Below are 27,299 nucleotides of genomic sequence, written 5' to 3'. Positions count from 1 at the left end.
ACGCATCGTGTGCTGATCGTTATTCGTTAGCTGTGCGTACTGCTGTTCAAGGAACGCACTGTTCCTCAAAGCGGGGAAAAGACAACTCTACTTTGTTCAAATAAATGACCAAGGACCGAGGCTACCGACGACATTAAGTAATTGCCGTGGAGGAGGAGGTAACTGGTTGCGTATGGGAGCTGTTATAACAGTGCCTACATGGAGTTTATTTGTGCGTTTTTGTTCATGCTAACGTTAGCTTAGCAACTCCATTCAGACTCGGCCTGGCTGCTTAGAGCAACCCCAGGCTAGCTAGCTTAATTTAACCAAAACACAGTGTATATAACGTGGACGAGAGTACGATATATGATGGACTGATTGTCCATGTGTGCAATATTAATGGACTTGGTGCTTTAGATTAACGTGTAGTGTCTTTTAAATTAGTTGTACGCTAATGATCAGTCTTCTTTGTTGATGTGTGCACTGCACTGCACGCTTGTGAGTTGTGACTGACCAACTAGTATACATTATTCATTGTTCATTCATATCTCAATGCCATTGAATGCGCTATAGCCAGCTAATTAGAGAGCATTTGGTTGTCATTGCATTAACATACATGATATTGACACTGGCACATCATTTACACAATTTGTATTGCAAATGCTGTGTTTGTGTTTTGCTCTGTTGCTTTTTAGTCGTGAGGCGCCATGGCAGCTACCTTTCCCTATAACAGAGGGGTCCCCGGGGGGATGCCCCCTGGGATACCTCTTTCAGTACAGGCCCCAGATTACATGTCTGAAGAAAAGCTGCAAGAGAAAGGTATGTATGAGTTTTAGCCGCAAATATAGTTTGTTTAATAAAAATCCAGTCATTATCATTTCTAAGTGTTGGAGTTTGGAAGCGCTTGTTTCAATAATGAAACGTCCTGCTGCCTCCTGCATTATGTGCAATTTCAACGTAGAGTGATTTCCAATGAGCATTTCCTTTTTGATATGGTTGATATGGTTTGCTGTTTTAACAGCAAATTTTGTAGCTTTAAATCGTACTATTTGACATCTGTCTGTCTATTGTTAATTGCTCTTTAGCAAGGAAATGGCAGCAGTTGCAGGCAAAGCGCTACTCTGAAAAGAGAAAGTTTGGCTTTGTGGATGCCCAGAAGGAGGACATGCCTCCAGAGCATGTCCGAAAGATCATTAGGGACCATGGAGACATGACTAACAGGAAGTTTCGGCATGACAAGAGGGTCTACCTTGGGTGAGCATGAATGTCTTGCATCTGAGTGTGTCAAAACTAAAAGTATTCATGGTCCTTTTAAGATCAATGTGGTGTTGTTTTTTATGTCTTGGCTGTAAAGCTGCCCCAAATCACTAAAAACTATTTTTTTCAGTGCGTTGAAATACATGCCTCATGCGGTGCTGAAGCTGCTGGAGAACATGCCTATGCCCTGGGAGCAGATCCGAGATGTGCCTGTGCTCTACCACATTACAGGAGCCATCTCCTTTGTCAATGAAATCCCTTGGGTCATAGAGCCTGTCTACATTGCCCAGTGGGGGTAAGGCTGTCAGTTAAAATAGTAATATCTTTGTGTAATTAGGCTTTTGCCTGTGATGGTTGAATTGTACAAAAAGTTATGAGAGAAAAGGCTTCAAATATCTCTAGGAAAACATGACCGTCATACGTTTAAAACAAAGATTTCCATTGCTCCTTCTAATTTTTTCTTTTTCCCTATCCCAGTGCCATGTGGATCATGATGCGTCGTGAAAAACGTGACCGCCGGCACTTCAAACGAATGCGCTTTCCCCCGTTCGACGACGAGGAGCCGCCACTCGACTACGCTGATAACATCCTGGATGTGGAGCCATTGGAGGCCATCCAGATGGAACTAGACAATGAGGAAGACATTTCGGTGTCTGAATGGTTCTATGAGCACCAGCCACTCAAAGACGCCAACAAGTAAATCCTACTTTGACACCCTAGGAGCTAACTTATACTTTGTTGCATGACTCAATTAAAAACCCCTGCAATGTGACAATGTATACATTCGGCTTAAGACAAACATTTCATTTGTTTCTTAGTGACTCCTACCATCTCACTGCTAAAATTAATAGAAGTAATCATTTAAAAGTTTCTAAGGCAACATGTTAAAAGGCAAATTAAGAGAGGAATTGATAGTAATTGAAACGAGCATGACAACAATTGGAATTTAATTGTAATGGGGGTTGAAAATGATTAAAAAACAAAAAAAGTTCAGTGATTAGATCTCTGGCTCGTCTCCTTACATTCTGTGACACATCAGTGTGTGAACCTGTTCCAATCTCGCTCCTAAGGTTTGTGAATGGCACCACGTACCGTCGCTGGCAGTTCACCCTACCTATGATGTCCACGTTGTACCGCCTGGCCAACCAGCTACTGACTGACCTGGTGGACTACAACTACTTCTACTTGTTTGACCTCAAGGCCTTCTTCACCTCCAAGGCCCTCAACATGGCCATTCCCGGGGGACCAAAGTTTGAGCCCCTTGTCAGAGATGTCAACCTCCAGTAAGGAACATCTACCAGTAATGGAAGATGGTGTTATTATTAATGACCATAGCTACAGCCATAGTGTATCATAGATAAATTGCAACTTTCTTTTAGACTTTGCATTGGTATTATAGTTTGTTCAAGTGTATATCAAACATAGTTTATCATCGTTATCAGACATACTTGAATCATGCTAGTCATTGTTGGTCAAACATCATTGCGCTATATGTTTGAATTTAATTTATTTTTCTCAGGGGACTATTTTCTGCTAGATTTTTCAAATCATCACTAAAACAAATTCAAATGCAACACGCTACAAAACCGGCATGGTCCTTTTAGAAGATCTTTACTATGTTGCATGGGCTGTCTGTGGCTTTGTATTACTATAAACAATTTTGTGGGCTTTTTTGTTTAATCTGGTTCTGAATCAATTGTTCAATCAATAGTGAGGAAGTTGATCTGACAACTTCCCAGTAGATTTTGTGTCTCGAGAGCTCGTCCTCAAAAGCTATGGAAAAAGGTGGATGATGCATTTAATGCACGCTCACGTTTTTCTTGAGCCAATGAATAAGCACCCGGAACACAGAACATATTGAACAGGTTATACCGTATATTTGGTTCATGCAAATATATTTTAACAATCCTAACCTTTTTTTTATTTGCAGTGTACGCTGTTAGTCCTCTTCTTACATTTGCAATTATATTTTTTCATTTATATGTTAACAGCTTGTTATTAGTTCATTGAGCTTTCTACTTTGACCCTCTGATTAATCCCATCTTTCACAGACACTCTGTCAAAGTAAGCCTAGCTATATTGTGCAGCTGAATTTACTGTCCTCCTACAAAGGCGCATTTGCATTGGTCAGTTTGCCTATGCGTAAGAACTGGAGGAATATTATAATGAATGGTCTTTTTTGTTGCGCCTACAGCACTTGCAGTTGGCCTGTGAACATTCAGACATATTTTATTATCATTAATATACTTCCGTTAATTAGTGTTTGTGGGTGGAGCATACATTTGCAATTATATATTTAATTTATCTGTTAACACCATGTTAGTAGTTACACTAAATTCATTGACATCTTTTTTTTAACCCTTCCACAGGGACGAAGATTGGAATGAGTTCAATGACATCAACAAGATCATCATCAGACAGCCTATTAGGACGGAGTACAAGATTGCTTTCCCGTACCTGTACAACAACCTGCCCCACCATGTCCACCTTACCTGGTCAGAGAAACTCCTTTAGACTTTGTTTAATGAATGAATGATTTCCCTGAATATGCACTTGGCCAAACAAATTTAAAAAACTGTCAATTTTGTTGGACCTATTTGGTTTTCGAGGCAGAATTAGTTTTTGATTATGCTATTTTGAAGGTATCTGCACAAGATACCTCGGTGTGAAGCCTCAATCTCAAGGCATGCTGTTGTAAAATGTGTTTTTGTATATATGTAATGCTATTGCAAACCATTTAGTCTATAAGTCTGTAAATAACCATTACAGTCACACTGTTGCACCTCAAGGTTGGGATAAAACAAATATGCTGTATGCGAAATACCAGCAAATATTTACTGTAATAAATGTGTGCCTCTGCAGGTACCATACTCCCAACGTGGTGTTTATCAAGACGGAGGATCCAGATCTGCCAGCTTTCTACTTTGACCCTCTGATTAATCCCATCTCTCACAGACACTCTGTCAAAGTAAGCCTGCCTATATTGTGCAGCTGAATTTACTGTCCTCCTACAAAGGCGCATTTGCATTGGTCAGCTTGCCTATGCGTAAGAACTGGAGGAATATTAAAATGAATGGTCTTTTTTTGTCGCGCCTACAGCACTTGCAGTTGGCCTGTGAACATTCAGACATATTGTATCATTAATATACTTCTGTTAGTTGGTGGTTGTGGGAGGAGGACATGGTTATAACCTTTGGGGCGGCAGTGGCTTGGGGTAGAGTGACCGGATGGGAACCACAAGGTTCCCAGTTCGAACCCGGGCTCCCCCAGAGTTGGTGTCGAAGTGTCCTTGAGTAATACTCTGAACCCCTAATTTCTCCCGATGTGCAGGTTGGTGCCTTGCATGGTTTCCTCCAGCATCGGTGTGTGATGTGTGTGTGAATGGGTGAATGTAATGCACAATCTCTGTAAAGCGCCTTGGATAAAGGTGCTATATAAATGCACCATTTACCATTTTTGTTTGAAAAAACCCAAATCACCTCACCATAACCTTGCAAACTCCTGTTCCAATCACTCAGAGTCAGGAGCCCTTGCCTGAAGATGATGAGGAGTTTGAACTGCCAGAGTATGTGGAGCCCTTCCTCAAGGAGACTCCGCTCTACACAGACCATACTGCCAATGGCATCGCCCTGCTCTGGGCCCCACGTCCCTTCAACCTGCGCTCTGGACGGACCAGGCGTGCAATTGACATCCCTCTCATCAAGAACTGGTGAGCATGTTGAACCAGATGTGATGCACAATCAAATGGAGCTTAAAACACAACCAGAAACATCTAGCAACAAAAACAAATGGTTAAACATGATCAGTAATACCTTTTTTCTTTTTTTTGTGACTTTCACCTTTTTATTTTATATTCTTTATAGAGGGATAGACGGTAGGCTGACAGGAAATTGGGAGAGAGATTGGGGGGGGGGGTGACATGCAGTAAAGGCCGTCGGGATCATGAGTCGAACCCGCGGCACACTGCCAGAGTGGACTACCAGCCTGGACCGCTGAGCCTAGGCAGTAATTCCTATTTTAAATAAAAACTGAATGTTACTTAACAGGTACCGTGAGCATTGCCCAGCTGGCCAGCCTGTGAAGGTGCGTGTGTCTTACCAGAAGTTGCTCAAGTACTACGTGCTCAATGCCCTTAAACATAGACCACCCAAAGCACAGAAGAAACGGTGAGTGTTTTACAGCATTGCCTAGCCAGAGCATTTCATTGCGCATTTTAATTATTGGCACCAATATTATATATGATAGTTTTTTCACAGGAATTGTGTTAATAATAATAATATCTTTATGTCTGTGCAATCAAAACTAAAGTAGACAGCTCAGGGGTGCCTGTTGGCTCCGCCAGTTAGTGCACAGACCGCATGGTCATTGTGTCCAGAGTTTGAATCTGACTTGTCATGTTGTCATAAACCAAACCAACAAGTGGAAACAGCGGCACTCCAAGATGCAAGACTGGCTCAGATGCCATTTCTCATATGTTATTGAGAATGCTTATGTGTTGAAGCACCATTGTTTCATAGATGAAGTATTTATAAAGAGTGCTGGACATTAGGAAGTATTATACTTCCTAATGTCTTGTCTTTTCTTTTTTGCATTGCCTACCATTTTGCTGCCACTCACCTTAAAAGCTTAATGTGTTCTTGATTTGTTTCCAGGTATCTTTTCCGTTCCTTCAAGGCCACCAAGTTCTTCCAGTCCACAAAGCTGGACTGGGTGGAAGTGGGTCTGCAGGTGTGCCGACAGGGCTACAACATGCTGAATCTGCTCATCCACAGAAAGAACCTCAACTACCTGCATCTTGACTACAACTTTAACCTGAAGCCAGTCAAGACGCTCACCACTAAGGTACATCTGCCATGGCAGTCTTGCCACACATTATAACAGAGGGCATTGCAGTAGTTAAATTTGAGTGACCGCTGATGATTGAGTTGAATGTAAAATTCCAGTGAATGTCTTGACTTGAAAGCTAATTGGCAATATACCTATGTTGCTCTGAAGCGGACCTATTTTTTTGCATTACTTATCTGACAGACACTCTGTCAAAGTAAACCTGCCTATATTGTGCAGCTGAATTTACTGTCCTCCTACAAAGGCGCATTTGCATTGGTCAGCTTGCCTATGCGTAAGAACTGGAGGAATATTATAATGAATGGTCTTTTTTTGTTGCGCCTACAGCACTTGCAGTGGGCATGTGAACATTCAGACATATTGTATCATTAATATACTTCTGTTAGTTGGTGGTTGTGGGAGGAGGACATGGTTATAACCTTTGGGGCGGCAGTGGCTTGGGGTAGAGTGACCGGATGGGAACCACAAGGTTCCCAGTTCGAACCCGGGCTCCCCCAGAGTTGGTGTCGAAGTGTCCTTCAGTAAGACTCTGAACCCCTAATTTCTCCCGATGTGCCTTGCATGGTTTCCTCCAGCATCGGTGTGTGTGTGAATGGGTGAATGTAATGCACAATCTCTGTAAAGCGCCTTGGATAAAGGCGCTATATAAATGCACCATTTACCATTTTTGTTTGAACTAGAACCCATATCACCTCAGTGAATGTCTTGACTTGAAAGCTAATTGGCAATATACCTATGTTGCTCTGAAGCTGACCTATTTTATTTTTGCATTACTTATCTGACAGACGCTATGCACAAATACATCAAAGTGTTTTTTTTATTGACATCATTTAGCCTTTAGAGAATGCGGTTCACGATATCATCTGCTTGAAAATGTTTTGTCTGTGTTCCTGGCCTCTAGGAGCGTAAGAAGTCGAGATTCGGAAATGCTTTCCACTTGTGCAGAGAGGTGCTACGTCTCAGCAAGCTGGTGGTTGACAGCCACGTGCAGTACAGACTGGGAAATGTTGACGCATTCCAGGTAGGAACTAGATCCTTATTATACAGTAGGACCAATCATCCTGTAGTGGACAGTGGACACCCATGCCTGCAAAGGACACTTTGCGTCTTGGTTCTGCTGTTACAATCATGCAGCTTTACAATCTGTGAACGAGTCTTATGCCAGCGTTTGTATTAAATCCAACGGTTCACTGCCATTGTGTTAACTCGTTATTTCACACTTTTCATTGATTACGTGCACTCTCCAATGGCGGTTAAGTACCTCCGATAATGAATAATCAGAATGGCATAATGTAACTGTTACGGTAGCCATGGTCATACACATTCTTTTAAATAACTTTGCCCATATGTATATTGTATATTGTAGTTGTCTGATGGGCTGCAGTACATCTTTGCCCATGTGGGCCAGCTGACCGGCATGTACCGCTACAAGTACAAGCTGATGAGACAAATCCGCATGTGCAAAGACCTCAAGCACCTCATCTACTACCGCTTCAACACCGTGAGTACATTGACAGAATAAATGTTATAACATTTATAACTTCATAACAGTGAAGTTATAGAAAGGACACATTTCCACTATTGAGAACATCTCATTATACTTAAAACTAATTTAATTGTGTATGTATTTTTGACTAGGGTCCTGTGGGTAAAGGTCCAGGCTGTGGCTTTTGGGCCCCTGGCTGGAGGGTGTGGCTGTTCTTCATGCGAGGCATCACTCCACTGTTGGAAAGGTGGCTGGGCAATCTGCTGGCCAGGCAGTTTGAAGGTCTGCATACCACCATCCCTGCTATTCCCCCAGTGCTTGTGCACAATTCACAAATAGTTGAAATATAATTTCAGAGCCTTGCCAATGTAACCGATTTCTACAACGATTTCTTCCGATATCTTTAACACTGACAGGGCGTCATTCAAAGGGTGTGGCCAAAACTGTGACCAAGCAGCGTGTGGAGTCCCACTTTGACCTGGAGCTGCGTGCGGCCGTGATGCACGACATCCTGGACATGATGCCTGAAGGCATCAAGCAGAACAAGGCCAGAACCATCCTGCAGCACCTGAGCGAGTCTTGGAGATGCTGGAAAGCAAACATCCCCTGGAAGGTCAGCTTACAGTTTGATTTTATTTGCCAGTAAATTAAAGTAAAGCACTTAAAGAGCACAGAGCAGTGCTTAAAATATTTGTATAGATGCAATTTAATTCACTGACGAGGTTTTTATTTGAGTCAGTGATGTACCTTCTTCATGGGATTTTCTATTGAAGGTGCCCGGCCTGCCCACCCCAATTGAGAACATGATTCTGCGCTACGTGAAGGCCAAGGCTGACTGGTGGACCAACACTGCCCACTACAACCGTGAACGAATCCGCCGTGGGGCCACTGTGGACAAGACCGTGTGCAAAAAGAACCTGGGGAGACTGACCCGTCTGTACCTAAAGGCAGAGCAGGAGAGACAGCACAACTACCTGAAGGTATTGCTATTGTCCACTAGAGGGCAGCTCTTACTGCTCGTTTTAATGACCACTTAAAGCTGCAATCCAATCCTGCAATAACGGACAGGTGTTGCATGAAGATCGAATCTTAATTTATCCTCTGCACAAGTATGTCTATTAATAAAATATGCTTAGAAGGCCCAAGTAATGGCCTGCATCTAAATATTTGTATATTAATTCATTAACATTAATTATAAGCAGTGAAAATTGGTATCATTAGCTCCCAGATCCCAACTCTTCAGATCGGTGACCTATACTTTCTTTTTGTGATGTGTCTTTGTCAATAGGATGGTCCCTACATCACAGCTGAAGAGGCTGTTGCCATCTACACCACCACCGTGCACTGGCTGGAGAGCCGTCGCTTCTCACCCATCCCCTTTCCCCCACTCTCATACAAACATGACACCAAACTGCTCATCCTGGCCCTGGAGAGGCTCAAGGAGGCTTACAGGTAACAGCGTTCAGTGCTACATTCATTCAAGATGAAGATTTATCTGCTAACATCAAAGAATTCCACATTGGGTGAAATTACATTGTTTATTTCCTTGATTTTCTTTTGGTCAGTGTGAAGTCACGTCTGAACCAGTCTCAGAGAGAGGAGCTGGGTCTGATAGAGCAGGCCTACGACAACCCCCACGAGGCCCTGTCTAGGATCAAACGTCACCTGCTCACCCAGAGAGCTTTCAAAGAGGTCAGCAACACCCTAAAACACATCTTATTGACCCAAAGCCTATATGTTGTTTCACCTTTCAATCCTGGAAAGCATCCGAGTCATTTTAGATGTTGCTGCATATAGCAACATTTATTTTTATTGTTAAAGTTGTTCAGAAAACTTAGGTTAGGCATTGGACCTGGCCTCAGGTCTAAATGGGTAAACTAAATTAACTCTCTTGGTTATAAAAGCATAGAAGTTGGGGAAAAGTTATTGTTACACACGTGTTTTTAGCAGTACATTAGTGACACTTCCTTTGCAACTAATTATCCTACCCTAACCTTGTTATTTCAGCCCAAACTGGCACAAAAAAGTAGAATTTATGCAGCCTTAAATGGGTATCGACATTCAGTTCCAAGTAGGAACCAAATGTAGCTAACCAACCCTTTCTTTACACTGCCATCCATCTCAGTCGGTGTGCCCTATTCCTATTGTCTCCAGGTGGGTATTGAGTTCATGGACCTCTACAGCCACCTGGTCCCAGTGTACGACGTGGAGCCCCTGGAGAAAATTACAGATGCCTACCTCGACCAATACCTGTGGTACGAGGCGGACAAGAGGCGACTCTTTCCTCCCTGGATCAAACCTGCCGACACGGAGCCTCCACCACTGCTGGTCTATAAGTGGTGTCAAGGTGAGGCATCTGTCTGCGCTTCTCATGAAGTCAGAGCTGTAAATGGAGGGACTAGCAGGGTATTTGTCTTGTATCTGTGGTTTTGGGTGGAGGGCAGTGACAGTGAGATCAATAACTGATGAGCGAGTAACAAGTAGTAAAGTGAGTATTACCCAAATGACATTTTATTTTCCAGGCATCAACAACTTGCAGGATGTGTGGGAGACGATGGAGGGTGAATGTAACGTGATGTTGGAGTCACGCTATGAGAAGATGTACGAGAAGATTGATCTGACGCTGCTTAACAGACTGCTGCGTCTCATTGTGGACCACAACATTGCTGACTACATGACTGCCAAGAACAACGTGGTCATCAATTACAAGGTCGGCCAAAGGCATATTAAAGATGTGTTTTCAGTTTTCACTAGCGTTAAGTTAGTTGGAACAAAAAGCATTTGCATGCTAAAGAAATGTTGATTTGTTTAGCATTAGACCTAAAGTGATGGTTATTGATTTGAACTTCAGCAACAAAACGGTATATAAACTCAAATTACAAATGAAGACGTTGCTTACTGCTTTTATAAATATATTGTTCTCTCTTCTCCACATCCAGGACATGAACCATACCAACTCATATGGCATCATCCGAGGCCTTCAGTTTGCCTCGTTCATTGTACAGTACTATGGGCTGGTGATGGACCTGCTGGTGCTGGGCCTACACCGTGCCAGTGAGATGGCTGGCCCCCCTCAGATGCCCAATGACTTCCTCAGCTTCCAGGACACGGTGACGGAGAGCGCTCATCCCATTCGTTTATACTGCCGATACATCGACCGCATCCACATCTTCTTCAGGTGCTGAGTCACAAATAACATACAAATAAGTGTAGCTTGCGGCCTGTTGACAAATTTGTCTCGCTTACAGTCTGTAGTTTCTGCTTTATGACTAAAGAATGGATTTTAAAGAAATTAATATAATGTTCAAATGGTAAATTATGTGTTTTGTGTGTATGTAGGTTCTCAGCTGATGAGGCCAGGGACTTGATTCAGAGGTACCTCACAGAGCACCCTGATCCCAACAATGAGAACATTGTGGGCTACAACAACAAGAAGTGCTGGCCACGTGACGCTCGCATGAGATTGATGAAGCACGATGTCAACCTGTGAGTTATGCCTCTGGATATTATCCACTACATATTTTTAATTTAGGCCATTTTAGCTTTATTTGTTGATATGGAGAATGTAAAGAGTAGATAGACAGGAAACCAATGATAGAGAGAAGGGAGACATGGCAGACATGAGATTCAAATTGAGGTTCTTGCAACTCTGTTGTGAGTGGCGAACCAGTGACGCCCCAATGTGGCCCCAAAGATCTCCACCCCCGAGCGTCTCAGTAACGAGGACATATGTTATGCTTGTGTGACATAAAACGTGTGTTACTGTACTACTGTTTTAAATGATGTGTCCTGACCCCACATGTATTATACTCATGAAACAGTGTTTTTTGCAAGGCAGCCGATGGGTTAAATCTATGCATTCATTAGATTATTGCAGTCGCTGTATATTGTGTTTCTCCTATAGCAGCAGAGTTGAATAATGAACTGTAGTAACCCAGAAACGCGTTCACGCTGTTGACCTTGGCTAGAAATGAACTGAAGGAACCCTTTACGCGTTCACGCTGGACAGATGCGTGTCCACGGACGTGTTTGCTCGTGCCCCTTGCTATGAGCACGCCTGGACAGGGTCATATCTCTAAAAATGACGTTATGTGAACCGAGGTGTTAAAAGTATGAACGTGCCTTTGTTCAGCCAGAAGACTTTTGATTGCGCACCTCTAAGCTTTATCTCCCACTCAACCAGATAACCAGAATGGGGAGTTGTGCTTGTTAATATTTTTGCAGGCTGACTGAGTCCTCTGCCTCCTATCTTTTTACTATTTTGTAAATTAATTTGATTTGACTTGAATAAACCTATTTTTTATAATTCAGTGTAATCTACGATGGCCTCCTGTGTTATTGATTAGCCAATAATACAGTATGTCCGTTGTCTGTGTTTTTCCTGTCACTCCGTGGGGTAAGTTTAGTTTGATTTAACAACTGAATTCTTAGTGACAGCCTGCCGGTGTTTATCTTTCCTCGAGCGGGGAGGAAGACGGCAAGGTATGGGGATCCGGGCGCGCCCCGATCCGCAAGTACAGGAATGGTTATTTTTGATGATGATAGCGGCCCGCCACCTCACTCAATCCTTCCACGGACGGAGAAAGGGAGGACAGGCTGGACAGGCATACGTTGCCAGTCCAAAGAGGTCAAAGTGGCTATATTTCAACGTCTCAGTGGAGCCGGTTGAAGTACATTGACCACGCATGTATACTGCATTCTAACATTTAACCCCTTGTGTCCCGGTATTCCATACGGGCTCATGCAGGCGAAACAATGTGATAATTGTATGCTATGACCTGACCAGTCTGAGGCGCGCTCTTCACGAGAGTTTGCGCAGTGCACATACAAGTGGTAAAGCAGCTATAAATCTCTGCCTCATAAAAGCCATAGATTAAAAGTTGCGAGTGTGTTTATATATCTTCCCCTGTATCCCTCAATCCCCGACGCCTCATACAAGTGAGCTCGGGACGAGCGGACGTGTGGGAGGCATAGGGAGTCTCCCGTGCCGGCTTTGATGCCTGCGCCGGGACTTTACGCACACTGCATAAACTTGTGATTGTGAGCGCGATTACAGATAGAATAGTTTTCCTACGTGGCCCTGATAGCCTCATACAAGCAGGCTATCAGTGGTGGGTAACGGAGTGTGTGTACTGTATACAGTGTGGTAGTATTGTGTCACACAAATGGTGTGTCTCCGGGCTACAGAATGAGTCAAAGGTGTTATAGCATATTATATAATATTAATATTATAAGTTATTAATGGCATATTTAATGAAACATAATATTGTGTGCACGTCACACAACAGCTCTGTAGGGGAGCTATACAGTACTACAATGTACAGGTATGGACGGAAGCCACTTGTAATGGGTTTATCTTTTGAAGAGGTGTTTTAAACACCTTAGCTACTAGTGATTTGTAGCACAGCTATATTGAGACGAAGAGAAGTCAGGGAAAGTCCTGGCATACTGGGCTACTATACTGCTTAGTAAACAGGAATAGACCAGTGTTCAGGCGGAGAGGGTGATGAGAGCCAGCTCTCTTTTACAAACTCTCAAGGAGCATATTGTCGCTGTAGGACCGAAGCCATGCATCTCTATTTAAATTTTCTGTATGTCCTACTTTGATGTAAAGGTCCAGAGCCACGGTAGCAAAACTGTAGATCTGCTATTTTTGAAAGCATTTTTAAAAGGAAAGTGGTTAGGTCTGTCTGTGGCTTTTATACATATTTAACCAGTGAAAAGAGCTTGTGACAAAAAACTACATTGGATGCTTTAGAATACATGGTTCTTGTTAAGACCCTGAGACTGATTTCAATTTACTGAAAAGTAAGCTTTGGACATGCAAGGTTTCTGCCCAACAGCGACCATAATTAGGGTCTGCACTGACTGACCACCAGACTCTTCTGCGTTACTGTTATACTTTTGTAATTACTGATCAAATGTGACTTTGACAGTCGAGCATGCTTTCCCATTCAAACACTGGTTTATTGGTCTGTTCTGTTGATCAGTTATAACTCATCAATGTGGAATAATAGTTGGCTGTTTTGCCTTCCATCCATCTCAGTGGTCGTGCTGTGTTCTGGGACATCAAGAATCGTCTACCCCGCTCAGTGACTACAATCCAGTGGGAGAACAGCTTTGTGTCGGTCTACAGCAAGGACAACCCCAACCTGCTCTTCAACATGTGTGGCTTTGAGTGCCGCATCCTTCCCAAGTGCCGCACCAGCTATGAAGAGTTTACCCACAAGGATGGTGTGTGGAACCTGCAAAATGAGGCAAGGATGCACTGAAGAAACCCAATTGGGTCAAAAAGATTGTGTTTCCACTTTCTAGACTAGTGGTGTTGTATAGCCTTTCTGGCACAGTTGCACACACTTCCTTGTTTACTTAATGCAAAGTAGTTTTTTTTGTTGCCAGGATGTACTGGTTGTACAAGTCCTCATTCTGTTTTTTTATTTTATTTTTTCTGTATAGGTAACCAAAGAACGGACAGCTCAGTGTTTCCTGCGTGTGGATGATGAATCCATGCAGCGCTTCCACAACAGAGTGCGGCAGATCCTCATGGCTTCAGGATCCACTACATTTACAAAGGTCAGCTAGGAGCCTTTTGTGGACAAAACATAATGCATGTCTTAAATAATCCTGCCACAATGGTGAAAATAATTTAATAACTGAAGTCATTTAGATAAATAACCAGTCGGCATAATGTCTAATCATGTTCTCCAGATTGTGAACAAGTGGAACACAGCACTGATTGGCCTGATGACATACTTCCGTGAGGCGGTGGTCAACACACAGGAGCTCCTAGATCTGCTGGTCAAGTGTGAGAACAAGATCCAGACTCGTATCAAGATTGGCCTCAACTCTAAAATGCCCAGTCGATTCCCCCCTGTGGTGTTTTACACCCCCAAAGAGCTGGGCGGTCTGGGCATGTTGTCCATGGGTCACGTGCTCATCCCCCAGTCCGACCTACGGTAAGACAAGAGCTGGAGATGGTGGTAGTCTTGTGCTTTACCCACAAGTGTGATACTAGGCTTTTCAGTTTCTATTGGCTGTTAATCGAATCTCAGACTTATGTTAATTTTAAGAGCTTTGGAAATTGGCCTTTAAACCAAGATGTTATGGAATAGTAATAGCATACATATAAATAATTTAACCATTCAGTGTGTGTGTGTGATGTGGTTGAATGACAATACTACAGCTTTTGCACATATTGTTCAAGTATTGTCTTTACTACTATCTACTGTTGTTTAGTATTTGTATTATAAAAGAGTAAGGTACACATCCAAAAGTATTGTCAGTACTTTGTTTTCACTACATTTTAGAGATACGTGCTTAAATTATAATCTGCCATACGGTGGTGTGTGTGCGCAATGTGTTGTGAACTGTAGATGGGCGATTTCTGTTGTACAATCAAGTATAAATCAGGATGTGGTTATGAAATTAATGATCTTTCCTTCCTACCAGGTGGTCCAAACAGACAGATGTGGGCATCACTCACTTCCGTTCGGGTATGAGCCACGAGGAGGACCAGCTGATCCCTAACCTGTATCGTTACATTCAACCCTGGGAGAGTGAGTTCATTGACTCCCAGAGGGTGTGGGCAGAGTACGCCCTCAAGAGGCAGGAGGCCATTGCCCAGAACAGGTAATTCTTCAAACATCCAGTGGATTCAGTGTAAATGAGTGATTCCCAACCTTTTTTTAATCCCAAGATCACTTCTAAATCTAAGAGCCACACACAATCTACTCTTAACTTTTTCTCTTCTTTCTACGTTTATAATCGAAGCTGAAGGTGCTATCTACGTACATGTTCGTAGACAACCGTATACTCCATATATGAAAGTGGCGACCGGCAATATACCTTTTAGCATTGCTCTGGTTACTATGGAGAGCCTCCGTCCCCACCAGCTATGGGATTTTTAAATCCAGCTCCATTGAGCCTCCATTATAACAGGATTTTCAATGCGCTGTATCTCTAAAGCTTCGAGCACTGTCCATGGTGAGCCGCCGCGCATCCCGACGATCGCGTAAATCATTTGAGTTTGCATCGCATCGCTGAGCACATGTAACTGTTTGTAATGATGGCTAAGATGTATGAGCTACGGCTAACGATGACTGTGCTCACAACAACAGCCCCCACCTCACTGAATAACCAGGAAATTAAACGAGGAGCGTAGAGTGAGAGCGGACGCGTTGGCATACGTTAAGTGTGCTTATGCTACCACCTAGCGCCAGTAATAAAGTTAAGGCGATTTTGACTTTACTACCCCAAACGCACACTGACAACAGAATGCAGTCACACACACCCCTATTGTTAGTGTGATGCCTGTGCTTACATCTAGGAGTGCTGAGAAGTATGGGGCTGTAGTTTCAGATATTTATTATTCATGATTTCTATTTGTGAAAAGGCCATCTCAGATGGTTATGTAGAAAAAAGTAGTCATCCGCTCTCAGTGGACATCATGTCAGACGAGGCTGCTTATCTATTATATATTATGTTTTTGAGCCACCAAAGACTTTGTCCAAATTTGCAGTTCATAACACTTTGCATGGTGATGATTTATTTCCATGTCAGGTTCAAACAATGCCAACTGTACTTTTTTTTTCTTTCTTCTTTTCTACCTTCCCTCATTTCTAATTCCCTTTGTCACTCAACCAGAACAGTTGATACTATAAAGTCTAATATCAGCGTGTCTTTTGTATCCCAGGCGTCTGACCCTGGAGGACTTGGAGGACTCATGGGACAGAGGGATCCCTCGTATCAACACTCTGTTCCAGAAGGACCGACACACGCTGGCCTACGACAAGGGCTGGAGAGTCCGGACTGACTTCAAACAGTACCAGGTAAACACAGGCAGTGATTAGATGGTTGTTTAGTGAAATAGTTCTTTAATTTAACTTAAATGTTTAATTTTAAAAACAGACACAGTCCTTCAGTGATGTTATGCAACTTCTACTTTTTAGTTCAATAACGATTGGGGTCGGTCAGCCCACCGAAATGTCATTAATTATTTTAGCAATAGTCATATTGTTGTGCCTCGTTCCCTTATGTTCTGATGCATTTTAGTTTTTCCTTTGAGGCAGTAGAGAATTGGGAAACTGAGGGCTGAGAGGTGGTAGGACATGCAACATCCACTATTGAACTGAGGACGTTCCATTTATCTGGGTTGAAGAACTCTCTCCAGCCATCTGCTGGCATGCCCTGTCACTTTTCTTTGTTTTATTATTGCAATTTATTAACGTGTGATTATTTGTACAGGTCCTGAAGCAAAATCCATTCTGGTGGACCCACCAAAGACACGACGGCAAGCTGTGGAACTTGAACAATTATCGTACAGACATGATCCAGGCCCTGGGTGGTGTGGAGGGCATCCTTGAACACACACTTTTCAAAGGCACTTACTTCCCAACCTGGGAGGGTCTTTTCTGGTGAGATGGCCTTTTTAACTCTTTTGATGAGATGGGGAAATGTTTGTTATACAGCAAAATCCCTAATAAAACCTCAAAGTGGTTGGGCAGTATATCACATAATACAATATGAAGGATATATTCTAATGAACAAAATTCTAAAATGTCTTTGTAAAGGCAAGGCAAAATATCTGTTAACCTCTGTAATTGAGAAGTCATATGTACACATGGGTAAATAACACCTTTATCACCCTGAGGGAAATTCAGGATAACACGGAGGCACACTGTCACATTGGATCATTGAAGAGAATGAAGACGTTTTTAGAAAACATTACAGTGTCATCACTTTTATCGACATTTCCCCCACAAATGTAGAGATATCAGTTTTGTATTGCTTGAACCAGAGTTACTGTAACCTCATCCTCTGACGCCCTGTTCTCCAGGGAGAAGGCCAGTGGATTTGAGGAATCCATGAAGTGGAAGAAGCTGACCAATGCCCAGAGGTCTGGTCTGAATCAGATCCCCAACCGTCGATTCACACTCTGGTGGTCTCCCACCATCAACAGAGCCAATGTAAGTACAGATATCACCCTAAAAAGCTGTCCGACTTCACAAATAGACGTGGAGTGACAGGAGCTTCATATGCAGCCAGTAACACTAGTTGTGGGGTGGTTTGGAGGAGGGGGTAAAAAATGTCAGAAATGAAAATAACAGCTTAATTTCTCTTCCTAGGTGTACGTAGGCTTCCAGGTGCAGCTTGACCTGACGGGGATCTTCATGCACGGCAAGATCCCCACGCTGAAGATCTCCCTCATTCAGATCTTCAGGGCTCACTTGTGGCAGAAGATCCATGAGAGCATTGTTATGGATCTCTGTCAGGTATGCAGGTTTTCACCGACTACTATAGAGGTTTATCAGATAAGCCGGTTCCCACTATTGTCTTAAGTAGTAAAAAAAACAATTCATAATCCATTTGAAATCTAAGGGGCTAGTTTTAATTAGTAAAACATTGTAAAGATTACAGTCTTGGACAAGCAAGTACACATTATTTAAAGTATTTGAGCTGTACCCATTCAGCTACATTATTAAAACCACTGTTATTGCGTGTTTAGGTCTTTGACCAAGAGTTGGATGCCCTGGAGATTGAGACGGTACAGAAGGAAACAATCCACCCCAGGAAGTCCTACAAGATGAACTCTTCCTGTGCTGACATCCTCCTCTTCGCTTCCTACAAGTGGAACGTCTCTCGGCCTTCACTGCTCGCCGATTCCAAGTATGTCTTCGGGAGATAATGTTACGTTTGACATTATAGATCAGTTAAAGAAGTGTCATTTGAAAGTGTTGTCTTGAGCCATGGTCATCACTGAATATGTTTGACATTGGTGTGTTGGCACTGTAAAGTTTTGGTAGTAATTTTTAAAGCATTATATAATTTCTCCCACGATATTTGTGCTTATTTCAAACACAATGCTCTGCCTACAGGGACGTGATGGACAGCACCACCACACAGAAGTACTGGATTGACATCCAGCTGCGCTGGGGCGACTACGACTCGCACGACATCGAGCGTTATGCTCGGGCTAAGTTCCTGGACTACACCACAGACAACATGAGTATCTACCCTTCCCCCACTGGGGTGCTCATTGCCATCGACCTGGCCTACAACTTGCACAGGTTAGTGACGCTGCTCACATGGTTACGTAACCATAATCCCACTATATTATTTCTTGCCTGACTGTTGTACTGTTGAGTTAATAACTGCCAATCTGATGCAAATTGGTTTCTTATTGTTGTGAATCTACCTTGCTATCACAAGTTTTTCTTGCTATGAGAACAGCATGTTAATTAACCTACGTATTAACACATCAGCATGTCAGAGTTCACTCTTGATTGCTGCTTTTTATTACATGAGTGTGAACATCTGTCACACCATAGCTCAAACTGGTGAGCTATGGTTTATTCCCTTAAAGTTTCACAAAATTCCCTTCTCTAGTTACTTTGCTGACAAATGACAGACACAAAACATAACCAAAATTGAGTATTGACAGTCTCTAATCTCTCCCTATTAAGTGCCTATGGTAATTGGTTTCCTGGAGGCAAGCCGCTGATCCAGCAGGCCATGGCCAAAATCATGAAGGCCAACCCTGCCCTGTACGTGCTGAGGGAACGCATCCGCAAGGGTCTCCAGCTGTACTCCTCAGAGCCCACTGAGCCTTACCTGTCCTCGCAGAACTATGGCGAGCTGTTCTCCAACCAGATCATCTGGTTCGTAGATGACACCAATGTCTACCGAGTCACCATCCACAAGGTGAGAAAACGCTTTCTAAATTCTGAAAATGATGTGTGTACCGTAATAGTTTTTCTAGAATGCGGCCATGGGAATGTTTGTTTATTAAACAAACTATAAGGCTGGCACATCCACTAAAAACTAGGTGCTGGTTTGAGGAGGTCAGAATCCCTAAAGAATGAAGTCTGCACACTGGGCTATATGCTCCAAAGCTTTAAAATGTAATGGTTCCTTTACACCATCACTGGATGTGAGCATGTGACGTTTCGATGCTTCATCAGACTTTTTGAATGTTTTATTTATTTACTACTTTATAAAGACCGTTTTAATCGTGGTTGATATGCTAAATAGTTTTGTTTAGTCATGTATTTTCTATCTCTCGCTCCTCAGACCTTTGAGGGTAACTTGACCACCAAGCCCATCAACGGTGCCATCTTCATCTTCAACCCCAGGACAGGCCAGCTCTTCCTCAAGATCATCCACACCTCTGTATGGGCTGGGCAGAAACGTCTGGGACAGGTACGTCATAGCCAGGGTGCATTATTGTCTTGCTTTAACGATATTACACTTATACTTATCAATTTGATTATCTCAATACCAAATATTATATTTGGCCAAACAATAAGCTTGTACAGTGAAACTTTTTTTGTTAGCTTTATATAAACAGTATATTCTTGATATTAAGACTTTGTTTCAACAATGTTGAACATTTGCAGTATAACATCAGGAAAGGTTAGATATTGTTCCACAAAACAAATCTTTAAATACTTAATGGAAAAACATTACATAGCCTTAATGTTTTGCGTGGCATTAACAACTTCAGATATCTATAACTTGAAGTATATTTGGAACAGAACAGTAAGCCTGATTGTGATAGTGAGCAAGCAAATTTGAGACAAAAAAATCATTAGTGATTGTTTAGGAGGAACATAAAGTCTTACCCCCCCCCAAAAAACGCACAGAAAACGGTTAACTAGAAGACAATTTCAGAATGAATAATGTATTGGTGAATAAAAGGCCATTCAGTCTGAATCAGGCTAGTTGTGGGGTTGTTTTGGCTGTAACCAACACCGTCATCCCTGACTCAGCTAAAGTACTTGAACTCCCTCTATGTCTCTGTAGCTGGCCAAATGGAAGACAGCCGAAGAGGTGGCTGCTCTGATTCGATCCCTCCCTGTGGAAGAGCAGCCCAAGCAGATCATTGTGACCAGGAAGGGCATGCTTGACCCACTTGAGGTGAGACTTGGTCAAGTTGGACATGCTAACATGTTCTGTCCTGATTAGCAGCTCTGTATGCATTCATGATAGTCCAATCTGCATTCATTGATTGCATGTCTAATGCATTGTATGTTACCTCTCTAGGTCCACTTGCTGGATTTCCCCAACATTGTGATCAAAGGGTCAGAGCTGCAGCTGCCTTTCCAGGCCTGTCTGAAAGTGGAGAAGTTTGGAGACCTGATCCTGAAGGCTACTGAGCCCCAGATGGTACTCTTCAACCTCTACGATGACTGGCTCAAGACCATCTCCTCATACACCGTGAGTCACAGTGCCCATGCTAGATTAAGATTAAATAGGCTTCTGGTTATTGTGTATTTAAGTGACACGATTTAGATGTATATTCTGTTGACGGTACAAAAAGCAATTCAGAGCCAAAACAAATATAACCTTTTTTTCTAACCCCAAGTCATAAATCCTCCCCAAACCTCGATTTTCAATTCTTTATTTTTCCTGACTTTTCATCTTGTGTAATTAGTGTCTGCTGTGTTCTCCTTCGCGTGTAGGCCTTCTCCCGTCTCATCCTAATCCTGAGAGCCCTCCATGTCAACAACGATCGAGCCAAGGTGATCCTGAAGCCTGATAAAACCACCATCACCGAGCCCCACCACATCTGGCCCACGCTCACTGACGAGGAGTGGATCAAGGTGGAGGTACAGCTCAAAGACCTGATCCTGGCTGACTACGGCAAGAAGAACAAGTGAGTAGTAGACCCACTGTAGGTTGAAGGTTTAGTGGAGCATGTGTATTTTAACTGCCTCTAACTGCCTTGTCTGTCCGCGATAACTTGGACCATTTTAGAACTTGCACCAATTTAGGATTGATGGTCAAAGCACTAGCTCAAAGTTCAAACATATGCTTATACGTCACTCTCATCTCTCTCCAGTGTGAATGTGGCCTCGCTCACCCAGTCTGAGATCCGTGACATCATCCTGGGTATGGAGATCTCTGCTCCATCACAGCAGCGCCAGCAGATTGCTGAGATTGAGAAGCAGACAAAGGAGCAGTCACAGCTGACCGCCACACAGACGCGCACTGTCAACAAACACGGGGATGAGATCATCACCTCCACAACCTCCAACTATGAGACGCAGACCTTCTCCTCCAAGACCGAATGGAGGGTCAGGTATGCCACAATAATTAGTTGAGCCATGAAGCAGTTGCAAAACCACTGTGATGAGGCTGTCTGTGTATCCTGTGTGTGTAATGTGTATATACTGGAATAATGGGGGGTTCGAGCTAAGGCTGAACGATTTTGAGAAAAAATCTAATTGCGCTTTTTCTGACCAATATTGCGATTGCGATTTGACTCGCGATATATATTTTTTTAATCACACCCGTGTGAAGTAAGTGGTTCAACTCCGTGTGGGCGCCCCCGGGGGGGGTCCCCGAAACTTCCAGACCCACAGGAACTTGCCCAGGGTGCCGGCCCGGTTTAGGCGAGCCGCCCCGCGTCCGAAACGGTCGAGAAAGAGTTACCGTGTGTGGGTCCCCAGGCGGTCCCTGTACTGTACTGTACTGTACTGTACTGTACTGTACTGTACTGTACTGTACTGTACTGTACTGTACTGTACTGTACTGTACTGTACTGTACTGTACTGTACTGTACTAATGTCACACCTAAAATCATCATATAGGGCCTATACAGTTAGGCTGCGCAACAGTGACACTTGGTTGTGAAAACCAACCAAATGCTATTTCCGTGCTTGGACAGACCCAGCCAGCCACCCACCCACCCACCCACAGACACACAAAGCTCCATAATGAAGTGGTTGCACCACTTAAAAAGTAAAGCTTCAATTTAGTATTCACTGTGTCCATTTAAAAAGTAATGAAACATTACCAAATGGCATACCATTCATTTACTTTACCAGGCAGTGATGTCAGGATTCACAGGATGTGAGACAGCTCAAAATAATGTAGGCTAACCAAATTGACCTGTGTTTAATTAACTACAATAAGAATGTGTGTTAAAATTGTAATGTTAGAAATAATTGTAAACAGCTCTCTGGATACAGACCATAAATGCAATGTAATTTCCAGACTTTCTATTTAAGTGCAATTGCTATTAGGCTACAGTTATCTAATCAGAGCACAATATTGTGATTCTCATTTAATATTCACATTTAGATATTACGTTCAATTGATTTATTTGTTTTTGAGGGGCAGTAGCCCCTCCCAAAACCAGTGCACGTATGTTCACAAACGTCCTACACAAACATTAAATTCCCATTGACAATTTTATGTCATTGTCTGAGCAAAGAAATAGGCCTAGTGTCTATTTTACGTCATGATGATGTACGATGATAAGAGCGCCCCTCACTTCAAACGGGTGGGATTTTTTTAACCAAATAAAAGCATATGCATTGCATAAGTGTAGGCTACATTTTGACAGATGTGATGACAGAATTAGGTTATCAATTATTAGAGATCATTTTGTCTGAGGTTTCAGACAAGCTCATAACTTTAACTTTAATGTTTATGAGCTTGTTGGCCGGCTATTTTCCCACCACGGGTCCTGGTGTAAGCTTTTTTTTAATGATGGCTCTCGGATCTCGGTACAATTTTGCGGACCTCGCTCAGACAAATCATTACAAATGTACATGCACCACAATGGGGACCGGTTCACTAGAATCGGGGACGACGACGACAATGTAGCATTAATAAAATAAACGGGACAGGACAGCAGGACAGCGCCCGTGCCATGCAAAGGTTTGTGGTGTTGCTGCGGGATGTTTTGACTGTCGCTGTACCATGACAGGTCTTGCACAAAACTCTCTTGTTGGACGTCTGTAACGTCAAAACCAAAATAATGCCATATCCCCGAAGTGCCTGATCTCTTTGGGATTAAATTGTGCCGATTTAAGAGTTTATTCGGGCTCCGCAGACGCTATCTGCTCCTCAGCTGCTGCTGACTTGAAGTGACTTCTAGCATGATAGCATTAGCATCAACACTCTGCGCGAGCGTGTACACATGCACTGCAGTCACATGCACTGCAGGGACACTTCTGATTGGTTAGAATAGAGAGCACAGTATAGCCGTGTTGTAAATACTGGATCAGATGCGCTCCGGGTTGATTATGATTTTTTTTTTTATCGCAGCCTTTGCGATTTGCTAATCGCGTGGTTTCAAATCGCAATTTCGGTTTGAAAACGATTAATCGTTCAGCCTTAGTTCGAGCTTAAGTTAAGGCTGGTCCGGTGCTTCTTAAGAGCAGGACTTCTAAGGCATGAAGGAAGAAGGCACTAGAGCAAACTCCATTGAAGGTCCAAGCAGATAATCGTGATGTCGATAGATCTTTGTAAATTTCTATTTTACATGATCTGTTTCTGTCTAACTCAAGTCATTCTTACCTTGCGCCTCCCACAGAGCAATCTCAGCTGCCAATCTCCACCTGAGGACGAATCACATCTATGTGTCATCTGATGACATCAAGGAGACAGGATACACATACATTCTGCCCAAGAATGTCCTCAAGAAGTTCATCTGCATCTCAGATCTGCGAGCACAGGTGTTTATCTGAAATTATTTTATTGCATTGAAATTATATTGTTATATTAAAATTATTACTACGTAATTATGTACTTTGCTCTGTCTATGTATTCTACTACTGGTAGACAACTGAAGACTTTTCACATTTTTACAAAATCTTGTATGGAGTTGTATGGCTTTGTGCTCAGATGTTCCGTGCATGGTTGCATAGACCACAATTGTGTCATATTGCCCGTGGATACCGCACAGACCATGCATGCAGCATGAATCATGGCTCTTGATGCTAACAGTTGGTGACAATGTGAAAAAAATATGCTTGTATTGATGAGTGTGATCTTTTGTCCTTCCAGATTGCAGGCTACCTGTATGGCACAAGCCCACCAGACAACCCCCAGGTGAAGGAGATCCGCTGTATCGTCATGGTGCCCCAGTGGGGGACCCATCAGACTGTGCACCTGCCCAACCAGCTGCCTGGACATGAGTACCTTAAAGTAAGACTGAAAGTATATATTTCCACATCACGTAAACATTTTTTATTTATAGTCCAGGCCTCCTCGTATGGGGCGTCTGTATCTTGGGCTCCATTACAGGGGAGGCAACCTTCTGTGTGTGTCACAGAAGGGGACATTTGGTAGGCCAATCAGAGACGCTTGCTTTGGCAATGTAAACGTTTGTTTTCTCATGCCAATAAAGCTCCTTTGAATTGAAAAGTCCCGGAAAAGACTGATTGGCCAGTAGTCATTTTGAGTGGCATCGTGCATTTTCTTCACGTCCGCCTTCCCTGCGATGCAGGGCGCTCCAATGAACTGCAGTGGTGATTGAGGTATCTAGGTTGAGGGGCGCCTCTTTTCATCATACATAATCATCGCCGACTTCTTACTGACAGTTGAGAGTTGAAAGCCGCCTATAACATATCAATGTTTTTGTTACACAATGTTGATGATGATGTAAAATTGTCTCTTCATTGTCAATGGGAATTTAATGTTTGTGTAGGACAGAGTTTGTGCACACACACTAAAAGCTGGACATAGGAGGGGCTAGCCTCCTATAAACAACTATAGTGTTTAATGTGTGTGTTGTCTGAACACAAACATATGCCATTGACAATGAATGGATAATTTACGTCATGTGTCTGAGCAAATCGGCATATGTATGTCGATGGGAACCCTTGGCCAATAATGGACCACCATTCTTGATGATGATGTACGATGATTAGAGCGCCCCTCACTTCACACGGGTGTGATTTTTATATCTATGGTTGAACTGGCTAGGGCAGTGTATCAAGCAACACTTGACAGATCAGGAAACACTGTTCACCCTGCAATGCCTCACGTTTCCCATCGTCCCCCATTACCAGGAAATGGAGCCCCTTGGCTGGATCCACACTCAGCCCAACGAGTCCCCTCAGCTGTCACCACAGGACGTCACTTCACATGCCAAGATCATGGCTGACAACCCTGCCTGGGATGGAGAGAAGACCATCATCATTACCTGCAGGTAAGACCCCTTTGACCTCATCTGACCTCTTAAACTTGATATTCTTCACTTGCCTGCAAGAGAGGCTATTTTTATTTGCAGCAACTGGTGTCTTTAGACATGTATGCCATTTTGTGGTCTCGTAATATTTATTTAACTGATATTTGAGTCATATTTCTACTGGTATGAAATGAAAGCACTCACTCTGGGCATTATCATAGTCTCTAAATGGCAATATTTACAATTCATTACCACCCATATTGACAGAACATCTCTATTTAGGCTGTTCTCCCATGATGCATTTTGTGGGGGCTGGTCTGACCGCCATTACATCAGCTTGATATTTTATACAGTGAACAAGGACAATGTTACAGCTACTGAGGTAGTGGCTAAAAAACAGGAAATAGAGGTTCAAGATTTCACATTCAATCAATTGTCTTCCAGGAACTTCAACGTTTCAGCACAGCTTTGATTACATTTCCTAGACACACAGAACACTCTGTATTAATGTCTATAAAGGAGCTAGCTTTAATGTGCCCACTGTTTTTTCAGCTTCACCCCCGGGTCCTGCACACTGACCGCCTACAAGCTGACACCCAGTGGTTATGAGTGGGGTCGGCAGAACACAGACAAGGGAAATAACCCGAAGGGCTACCTACCGTCGCATTACGAGAGGGTGCAGATGCTGCTCTCTGATCGCTTCCTGGGTTTCTTCATGGTTCCTGGCCAGGTCTCCTGGAACTACAACTTCATGGGTCAGTACAGTACCCACAGTTTCTGCTTACAGATGAATGAATAATGTTATGGCTTATAGCATAAATTTTAAATAGTTTTTTTTTTTTACAGCATTCACTTCTGTTTACATAAATACATTTGCTTCATGAGTATAAGGCTCTGCCTCTACTGTAATGGATGGAAGTATTGATCGATTTATGAACTTTTGACGAACTATAGACTGACGCAACATAGGTTCTCAGCATAGCTCCTCTGTGGATCCGTCTTCACTCTGAGCATCAGTGGTTAATCTAATAACCATAAAACTAGACATCTGATCAATTCACTTGTTTCAGAATGTAACCAAAGTCAACAGCATATCATGTTGATTGCCCATTGCATTCCTAATATCTTTCCAACTGCCTACAGGTGTGCGCCATGACCCCAACATGAAGTATGACCTCCAGTTGTCCAACCCCAAGGAGTTCTACCATGAAGTTCACCGGCCATCACACTTCCTTAACTTTGCCTCACTGCAGGAGGGTGAAGTCTACAACGCAGACCGTGAGGATATGTATGGTTGAGTCTTTTTTTGAAGAAAGGTCTATGTGAGTCATGTAGAGCCAGCCCAGTTCAGGCATTGTAATATTTCTACTGAGCAGATGTAAGTGCTACAGATATTGATGTTTGAAATTGGTATGTGAACACTTCAGGATCACCTTTTAAGATTGTTAAAATGCAGATGTTTTCTACTTTTTTTTGTTTACCCCATGATTCCCCAGTCCCTCCCTTAACTATTTGTCCATTAAGGTTTCTGCATGAAAACACATTCTTCAATTTATTTCTGTAACTTCTGATGGATCACAACTTACATGTACGTATGTAGTGACTGAGTAGTCAAAGTATACAGTTGTTAGCTGTAATGTTTGATTATTGAATTTATTTTCAAAAGATGAAATTCTGTTACCCCTTTAGGAATGAAAGTACAAGTCAAAATCCTTTTTTGTCATTCCAGCCAGTCATACCCACTTATTCTATTGTACTTTATCAAGAAACATTGTAGTTTGGGTTTCAATAAAGATCTTTTATAAATAA

The 27,299-nt window shown here is 42.8% G+C and overlaps 2 protein-coding genes across 2 annotated transcripts in view; one reads left to right on the top strand and one right to left on the bottom strand.

The window, feature by feature from the left end:
- The first annotated feature begins 5 nt into the window (after positions 1 to 5).
- On the top strand, positions 6 to 27,299 carry prpf8 (pre-mRNA processing factor 8). The gene is made up of 43 exons (XM_079514201.1): positions 6 to 158; positions 675 to 798; positions 1,065 to 1,233; positions 1,367 to 1,531; positions 1,714 to 1,932; positions 2,307 to 2,519; positions 3,606 to 3,731; positions 4,099 to 4,204; positions 4,755 to 4,945; positions 5,283 to 5,402; positions 5,889 to 6,078; positions 6,983 to 7,102; positions 7,448 to 7,582; positions 7,720 to 7,849; positions 7,984 to 8,180; positions 8,341 to 8,547; positions 8,856 to 9,019; positions 9,133 to 9,259; positions 9,722 to 9,914; positions 10,090 to 10,277; positions 10,507 to 10,745; positions 10,907 to 11,053; positions 13,614 to 13,824; positions 14,024 to 14,140; positions 14,276 to 14,523; positions 15,017 to 15,196; positions 16,260 to 16,395; positions 16,811 to 16,980; positions 17,403 to 17,532; positions 17,692 to 17,838; positions 18,072 to 18,232; positions 18,442 to 18,633; positions 19,030 to 19,267; positions 19,637 to 19,765; positions 20,369 to 20,482; positions 20,609 to 20,782; positions 21,028 to 21,221; positions 21,408 to 21,647; positions 23,892 to 24,033; positions 24,365 to 24,505; positions 25,372 to 25,511; positions 26,043 to 26,245; positions 26,634 to 27,299. Exons 2-43 carry the CDS (start codon positions 687 to 689, stop codon positions 26,786 to 26,788), a joined length of 7,020 nt encoding a protein of 2,339 aa, XP_079370327.1. The 5' UTR covers positions 6 to 158; positions 675 to 686; the 3' UTR covers positions 26,789 to 27,299.
- Positions 12,535 to 27,299, bottom strand: part of abhd15a (abhydrolase domain containing 15a) — a 374,815-nt gene continuing 360,050 nt past the window's right edge. Inside the window, exon 4 of the mRNA XM_079514202.1 lies at positions 12,535 to 12,546. The gene's annotated coding sequence lies outside the window, so the exon portion shown is untranslated. The remainder of the gene's footprint in view (positions 12,547 to 27,299) is intronic.

Source organism: Electrona antarctica (genome assembly GCF_951216825.1).
Source record: "Electrona antarctica genome assembly, chromosome: 11".
Taxonomy (NCBI): Eukaryota; Metazoa; Chordata; class Actinopteri; order Myctophiformes; family Myctophidae; genus Electrona; species Electrona antarctica.
This window is presented reverse-complemented; position numbering and strand designations above follow the sequence as displayed.